General features: G+C 43.2%; 1 protein-coding gene across 1 annotated transcript; it reads left to right on the plus strand.

The window, feature by feature from the left end:
* Positions 1-3,157: 3,157 nt before the first annotated feature.
* myct1b (myc target 1b) lies at positions 3,158-5,461 on the plus strand. The gene is made up of 2 exons (XM_080012524.1): positions 3,158-3,327; positions 4,457-5,461. Exons 1-2 carry the CDS (start codon positions 3,273-3,275, stop codon positions 4,972-4,974), a joined length of 573 nt encoding a protein of 190 aa, XP_079868650.1. The 5' UTR covers positions 3,158-3,272; the 3' UTR covers positions 4,975-5,461.
* Positions 5,462-8,723: the final 3,262 nt, after the last annotated feature.

The raw sequence follows: 8,723 nt of genomic DNA on the forward strand, positions 1-8,723 counted from the left end.
AGTGGGTTTCAAAAGTCACATGTCGTTTTTTATTAAGCAGTTTCCTTTGTGGTCAAATGAAAACATTTCTCTAGACAAATAAATCTATACGTTTATATAAAAATGTCTTTCCTTTCTTATCTCTATTATACTCTACTCTATTTTTGAAGATTATTGTCCTGTGTTTCTTTTATCAAGTAATTTAAAACGTTGTTAAAAAAGCTTCCCTATTTTAATACAACTCAAACGGGAAGATGTTACATGCAAAACAAAACAAAAAAAGGGCTGAAAACACAATAGCCAGGCAGACCTGTTTAGGATAATTGTGTACATTTGTCTTCCAAAAGCTAAGATCCATAAAAACTAGAACTGAAACTATGTTCGTAAACTTACAACATCACTAACTTCACTTCCTGAATCAAAACAAGCTTTCATTTCATTCAAATGTCTAGTACAGTAACACGTACAATGCAAGCTAGTCTGAGGAAGTCGCTCAACTTGAATTACCAAAAAAATAAAAAATAAACAGTTTTAGAAATAACTTGCAAATCGAACAAAAGGCGTGTCGATCATGCAAAAGATAACAGGCAAAAAAAAAAAAAGGGTTGTTGAACATGCATGCGTCAGATTCTTACCACTTTTCCCTGCAGGGCAACTGCACAGAGGAAGTTTGTGTCACTCTGTCGCCCATGGCAACGTTCAAACACTGAGCATCCAGCGAGGGCCTGCGGGCAAGGGGTGCATGCAAGGACTGAATGCATGCGACAGGACTGGATGATATGGAAGATCTTCTTAATATAATTGTTATTATTATTATTATTATCATCATAATCATTAATATTATTTTTATTATATGATCTAATATCATGCCATTTGCTTGATTATATATTAAAAATCCCACTTATAAGAGTCAACTGAGGTCAGACTATGCTGTTTTCCCTTGCAAGTGTCCTTGGGTTGCTTGAGAGGCACTTTTGAATTAAAGTTGTTGTTGTCATCATCATCATAATAACAATAATGTGTATTTTTAATAATCATTATTATTCGTTTATCAACATAATCATGACAGTCAATATCGACCACATGCATTGTGCTCATCAAACCTGTATGATAGGGGTTGATGAACCCAAAATGATACCATGACTGGCTCACATCCCTCCCCACAACAAAAGCTGGTTGCGGGGCTGGGATCAGCTGCGAGCTGTCAACGCTGGACTCCCGCTCACGTGGTGCCAGCGGATGTTGCGCGGTCATGCACGTCAGCTGACCCGGGGTCCGCCGAGAGCTGGCCAGTTAGAGCGCCTGGTGGACGTCGCCTCGGCCAATCACAGCAGAGCTGAGACGTCGCGGCCCAAGGGCGACACGTCCGTGAATAATTCAAAAGGAAAGAAAAATCATTTGTTTACTTATTGGTTATGTCCGTTTATTTTATTTATTACTTTTTTTTTTTTTTTTTTTTCCCCTCGCAATGTGCTGTAACACCCGAATCCCACCACGGGGATCAATGAATTGTTTTTTCTTATATTTTCTTGTTTTAAATGAGTTTGACTGACGAGACGATGCGGAAATTAGCACAACAAATATATATATATATATATATATATATATATTTATTTATTTATTTTATATAACAATATAATATATATACATATTTATTTCAATGGAAAATAAAAACTCTGCACATACTGGACAAACTGGAAAAACGTAATAAATTTTTTTTTTTTAAAGCGTTATTATGTTTTCCGCCTATGCATTGATTTTAGGTCAACATTCATATAAGTTTACAAAAAAACAACCGACGGGACATTACAGCTTCTTGTTTCCAGGGGTCAAAGGTCACGTGGCCCCCGTCGTTAACCTCGACTCTCCGCCCTCCCCTGTAATTATTATTATTATTATTATTATTATTATTATTAAAAAAAAAAAAAACACAAAAAACTATTCTCATTTCGGTAATAAAGACATAAACCTCACGTTTTGGGGCTGAGGCCAAAGCTCCAGGTCCTCCCGTCGTGACCGACTAACGACGACACAAATGGGATTGAAAGGAAGAGCCTGTGCGGCAACACGGGAAGCTGCTCCTCTAGCGCCCCCTGCCGCTGCTGGCTCGAGTTACAAACGTTGATCTTCATTTTTCTGGGGGGGGGGGGGGATATATATGAATACCTTCCTTTGTTTCTTCCGCTCATATTTTGAGCTCAAGCTGAAGGGAGGAAAAAAAAAATAAGACTTCCCCATTTCATGTCAAATCTATTTTTATTCACGCAGTGAAATAACGTATTTTCTGGGTCTTCTTTAATGATATTTCCTTAATTCTCATTAGAATATTATTATTATTATTATTATTATTATTATTATTATTGCGATGTAGTTGCTGCTCAGCGGCAGGAGTCTGACTGGTAGCTTTGGGCTTTTAGTTTCACATCCCTCATGACAATACCACTTCCCCGTTTTGGGCGAACGTGACGGTTTACGCGGTCTATTTTTATTTATGTATTCTAATTTTAAGAATTTGCGCCCCGTTTCAAATGAACCTCTTGAATCAAATCTTAAGAATTGATTCCCTGTTTCGGATGTATTTTGTTTTTTGTTTGTTTTTGTAACTCTGATTAGATGGGGTGTGGTTAGGGTTGGGGTTCACGCAAAGCATCCCATACTGCATCAGCTGTCGGGCTCCAGCAGTCAGGGTCAGGGTTTTGCATTTTGGGCCCTTGTCCGGGGGCCGCCGCGCGGTCGGAACAGAGCAACAATTGAAGGAAATCCCCACAGAGACTGGAGCTGGAGAGGCTGCGTGCTCTCAGCTGAATAGCCCCCCTCTCCGCGGGGCGGCCCGTCCAAAATGCTGGGAAACAATGGCATCATTGTTTATGCAGAGAGGTGGGGGTTCTGTTGTCCTTTAACCTTTGGGTGAAATGAACCACCGCCTGGATATCGCAGAAAAACGACAGTAAAATAGAGTCCGAGTGAGGGCCTTCATTTTTTCCCTTTTCTGTTTTTCTTTATAATTTTCAAGTGGTCCGAGGGCCGGAGTGGGAAGGTATTGATCCCGAGGAAATGATGCAAAAGGAAGTGCCTCTCTTTCCCAGTTTCTGTCCCACGCCGATAAGCCAAGGCCCTGCTAATTTTAAGGGACGAAATGGGAAGGAAGCATGACAGCCACGTTTCCTCTGCGAGGGGAAAAAAAAAAACAAAAAACAAAAAACTGGAGGAGGACGAGTGCGTCTTGGAAAACGTTTAGTGTTCCTCAGTGATTTGAACCGCCGCCGCTCGTGAAAGCAGCTTATGGAGGCATCATGTCGTACAACCAAACAAACGGCTTTTTGGAAATACTAAAATCATTCAACCTCGGTGAGTCTACCTGTGTTTGGTTTTGTTCGTTCGAGGGTGATCACTATGTCACGTGTTGCGGGTTCGTGCCAGGGTGTCCTGCATGCAACATTCCAGAAACATTAAGGACGGCGTTTGCCGCCAGCTCGGCCTCTGCGGATGGCGTGGGTTTTTCTGCACATCACCGGATAATCCGCTAATGCTGCTTATTCCCAGAGAACGCGGAGCCGCCCGCGACCGTCATTGTACACTGGTTTGAGGCTACCGACGACGCGTGTTTGTTGTAAGATGCTTTGGACTAAAGAGTCAGATCGATGGCGAAATGTGACCCCGAACCCTGTGCACAAGTGCAGCTCTTATTCATCAAAAGTCGAAAGTGTCTTTGAGAAAATGACAATTTTAAGAACAACTTTGGGCGACACCGCCGACAGTATCGCAGGCAATGTTTAATTTGAGGACTTTATTTCTATTAATACAATATGACCGACCAAAGTCAAATATGATATATCTATATTAATCAGGGTGTCGATGTCGTAGCTAATGTTATAAATAAAATAATAGATAATAATAGATAATAATAGATATATAGATAAAATGTCAACAAGAATGCTGCCCAATGACTGTGACAGGTGCAGTCAATTCCACTATAAGGTTCATTTCTAACCAGTGCTTCAATCGGGCCGGTACTCACCAGTAGTACCGGCCCACGTTTTACTTTTTGGTACCCAGACTTTTTCTTGAGCACCAGCACTTCTCACAAGCTGCTGGTGCTCTGTTCTGACCTCTCAAGTGAACAAATCAAGTGGACATATTGTAAAATATTTATATATATATATATTTATATATATATAAATATTTTTATATATATTTTCATATTTATATATATCATATGATATGTTTATATCATATATATATATATAGTTATATACTTATGTATCATATTTATGTCATATTTACATATCATGTGACATATTTATATCATATATTTTACGATACAAATAAAATATGATGTATTGGTCAACAAGGGGCGTACTGGTACATATTATTTCCACTTCAAGTGCTGGTTCTAACTGTTATTTGTTCCATTTGCATTTCGACCACCTTCGACCCATAACCATTCATCACTGTTTATTTTTTATTTTTTTCCCAGCAAACCTGATTTTAGCCTTTTGCTTGTCGATGGTGGTGGGGCTGCTCCTGGGCGCCTTGATTTACGTCCTGCTGACGTGGGCGTCACGGCGCAGGGCCTCGGCCGTGATCACCCAGCACTCCCAGAGGCAAAGCCGCGGTTTGCAGCCGCGCAGCTCCGCCAACGGCCAATGGGGCCTCTACCGGAGCACCTTCCTCAGTGTGTACCGCCAGCCCTCCGCCGAGCCGGTCGGCCCGCTGGGGAGCAAGCCCAGCGTGGAGGCCTCCACCTTCCGCCCGCTGCCCAAAGGCGGCAGGGGGGCCGGCCCGGAGAAGGAGGGCGACACCCAGTGCGACACCCAGTTCACCATGCACCAGGACACCGCCGCTTCGGACGCGTCTGACTCGGTGGCTCTGGTGCCAAACAAGAGACATTCCTTCTGGTTGGGGGGCAACGGGCTCAAGGGGTTCCTGCCGTCACAGACGCCCCCACCGGCCTACAGCAGCGTCATCCACGCCTTCCAAGAGACTTGCACTTGATTCTGTCCACTGGGCAGCAACGAGACGAGAGCGGCGAAAAACAGAACCGGGGGATTGCAAACGTTTTCTGTTTTTCTATTAAGAGAGAGATTTGTCTCTGGCGCGGGAAATGCGTGTGGCTACCGTTGCTGCGGTCTTTAAAGCAGCGGTTCAACTGATTTTTTAATGTCAGGGCATGCACAATACCACGGCCACGGAGTTGCACTGCACTAGCTTCTATCTGCGGCCATATCAGAGCATCATATGACGTTGATTTGGGCCCCGACACAACAGCTTAGAAACCCTGGTTCAAATGAGAGCCCACGATGAGGCTTGATCGGGCTGTGACTACTGTACATCGTGTGTCGAGTTAAGAGCTTTGTGCGCCACACACCATAGCTGTGCAATCTGAAAAATGAAAATAATGATTTAAATCTGCTATTTGTACATATCACAATCGTTTCGATTTTCCACGCAATTTATGTTATTAAATAAAGCCATGTGTCAAATATAACTGAGTCATCAGTGTCACGCACAACCATGAGTTGTACATGAAGGTCACAACTGGACACTAGTGTGTGACTTCAATGTAGATTTCCAAGGTGGGGATGCTGAATCTGAGGTTGCCATTACGACAAGAATCCCCCTTCTGGGGTGCAGAAATTAAACGTTACCCGCCCATGAAAGCACACGCCGCTTTGGGTGCACCAAACCAGTAATAATAAGCCTTTAGGTCATTCGATTCAACTGCTTATTTAATTTTAATTTAATTAATTTAATTAATTCAAGCCAGGACACTGTGATTGGCGTGCGGCGGCGTAACTTTCAGTTGGACGTTGGAGGATTTGAGGTCTCCATCCTCCTAAGGGGGTCCGTCATAATAAAAACAAACAGTTTTTTTTAAGATTTATTATTAAACTAAATGATCCATACAGTAGCCTCAATGTCTCTTTTGAGGGCTTCTTTAGGAAGAGTGATACCATGAAGCTCAGCTACAGACAGTCAGGCATCCCTACAACATCTCTCATAATGAATGGCTGAATAATGCACTGATTACGGCATTTTTTTTTTTTGTTCGTTTGTTTTTTACTTTAAGCCGAACACAAAACTAAGTGACCATGCTGGCCCCCACTTTAAATCTAACAAGCCTGATGGGGAGGGAACAGAAAACCCAGAGCAGGGGAGGACTCTGCAAACGAACCACATAATAAACTGAAGGCAAACACAGCCTCTTAACGGCAGAGCACATCTAACGGCACTCCGCCAGCTTTTATAAGCCGGTCTGCCGTTGGTCACGCCTGGAAATTAATGGACCAATCGCGGCGAAGGATCCACACAGCTCATTTAAATCTTACACACGATCAGCCAATCACAGAGCTGGATCTGCACGGACCCGGGCAGGCAGCCGAACGTCACGTCAAGTGTTTTTATGTTACGTTACAATGAAAACAGCTACTTACAATTACCTGGACGCTTCAAAGCCATTTACCTGTGTTCATGATGTATTTTATTTCGTTAAATGATTATTATTATTATTATTATTATTCATAATAATAATAACAATAATAATAATTCCAGTCTCTGCTCTGATTGGACGCGGAAGTGAAGGCTCGTAGCGGTGGCGACACCACGGACACAGACACTTTTTCCAAACCTGGTTGTTTCACACTCAGCGACTGGACGTCGTCCTCGTCGTTCGGTAAATGAGCGAGGTCGCCCCCGTCTCACCGGCCCTGTTCACGCCTGCACCGGAGCACGACCATATCGAAGCACGGCGGCGATATTGTTTTGCCAATGAGAGTTGTATCAAACACCGGCGACGCCGCCATGTTTTATAACGGTTAACACTTTTAAATCCCCGGACCCTACGGCCAATACCTAATCTGATTTGCTGATCTGAGTTGCTGGTTTATTTGCTTTATAAATCCAGCCGCAGCCACTAAGACACACGGAACATCTAGAAATGCAGCCCCCCCCCCCCCCACCCCCTCCGTTCTCGTTGCGCGCTTAAAAAGCTGGATGTTCGCCTAGCCGCCCGACATGGCAACCCGTTTCTTAAAGACGCATCCAGCCAGACTGGCAACACGACGGTGCGCCGCTGCCTGCCCAGTGCCCAGCGCCCGGCGCCCGGAACCCGGCGGAGGGTCGCTACAGCGGGATCGGGTATGTGGAATTATTAGGCCGTGTCTGTGCTTCCCGCTGTGGTCAAAATGCTTCTGCGTCCCACCCGCTGTCCGTCGCCGGGCCGGCGGTGCAGGTTGGTGCATGCGGTGAGAGGCCAGCTGGACATTCATTTGGTGTGATGTGGATTTATCAGAAACCCTGCACAGCAGAAAAGCGTCATTCCACCCCAAATACAATACAATAAATATGAGCTATTCAACTGCTTTTAACAGCTCCCATTAAGGGGGATACATCATGCATTTAATCCGTGGTTTAGGATTTAGGGTTGAAATGTGATCATTTTGAAGAGTGAAAATACATCCAAATTATTTTGAAATAAAAATAAATATTATATATATATATATATATTTTTTTTTTTAGTCTTGAGTCATTTGCTTTTTGGTGTTATGGTGTTTTCATGTGTAAGATTCAAATAATTTAAAAAAAAAAAAGCAAAAGCAAAAAAAAAAAAAAAAAAAAGCGATCAGTTTCTGTACCCATGGAGACTGAGCAGCCTCCAATGCGGTGCTGATGCTGCTGAGTGGAGTCGGAGGATCGGTGGCTTTGAAGGCTGATGCACTGAATGACAACACCGCTATTTTAAGAAGAAGACACAGCATCCTCTTTACATCCCCGGTCTGTGGAACCTGTTGAACAAGAGCCTTTTTTCTCATGCCCCCACCTCTCTCCTTCTACTGAGAGGGCCCTTCAGAAGTCCTGCATCTGGAACGACACTGACTCTCCAGTGCCAGGATCTCTTGTTATAACAACGACGGTGTTAATAATAATAATAACCCAGAGCCTGACTGGATCTGGCTGCGTGTTCTCTTTGCTTCTCAGATTTCACTGTAAGCGTCGGGAGCAGAGTCTGGTTTCCCCCCTGTCGGCGCTTCATCTGAATGGAAATATGGACAACTCCAAAGGAGAGATTTTAACTAAACATGTCCAGGAACTATGAGGTACGTAGAGGCCCGTGTTGAATAATCATCACTGTTCATTCCCTTTTTTTTTGGGATTTATAATTTGTATATTTCTGACTGTCTTTTGCCCTGTATATTATTAACAGGCCTTTATTTCTTTTAACATTACATAATAATTTAAAGTGGAAATCCGTAAAATTATTTTGTAAAAAAAATTAATAAAAATAAAATCTGAATTTTGGATTTTCTTTCCCGGCGGGCGCTTTTTAAGAACCAGCCATTCGATGTATTTGCGTAATCTATATGCTCCTCTCTGCTCTGTTTCCATTGTCGGTGGCGGGGTCCGCCTTTCCCAGCAATAGCGTAAAGTGCGGCGTGAAAGTCGCGGCGAATTAGAAAAAAATGCATATAATTGTGTAGGTAGTTGTGGTCAGTAAACTGTAGACGCGTCACCTCAAGCGGCCAAGAAAATAAAACAAACGTCAATCGTTTCGAATGGAATTCTGGCACACGGACAAGCTTACGGATTTCCTTTTTAACTTCTTTAGAGTCATGTCAGAAAGAATCTCAGAAATTTTAAATTCTGAGTAAAGTTATCATCCCTGATCCCCAAATCTCTGAAATTGTTCTCTTAACCTGCCGCCTCCTGCCCTGTTGTTTTCCCTCCAGCCTGGTCACTCAGTAGGG

This window comes from Zeus faber (genome assembly GCF_960531495.2).
Source record: "Zeus faber genome assembly, chromosome: 13".
Classification (NCBI taxonomy): Eukaryota; Metazoa; Chordata; class Actinopteri; order Zeiformes; family Zeidae; genus Zeus; species Zeus faber.

Coding starts and splice junctions, on each gene's coding strand:
- myct1b (XM_080012524.1), top strand. CDS start 3,273: ATGTCGTACAACCAAACAAACGGCTTTTTGGAAATACTAAAATCATTC. Junction 3,328..4,456: donor ACTAAAATCATTCAACCTCG/GTGAGTCTACCT, acceptor TTTTTTTCCCAG/CAAACCTGATTTTAGCCTTT.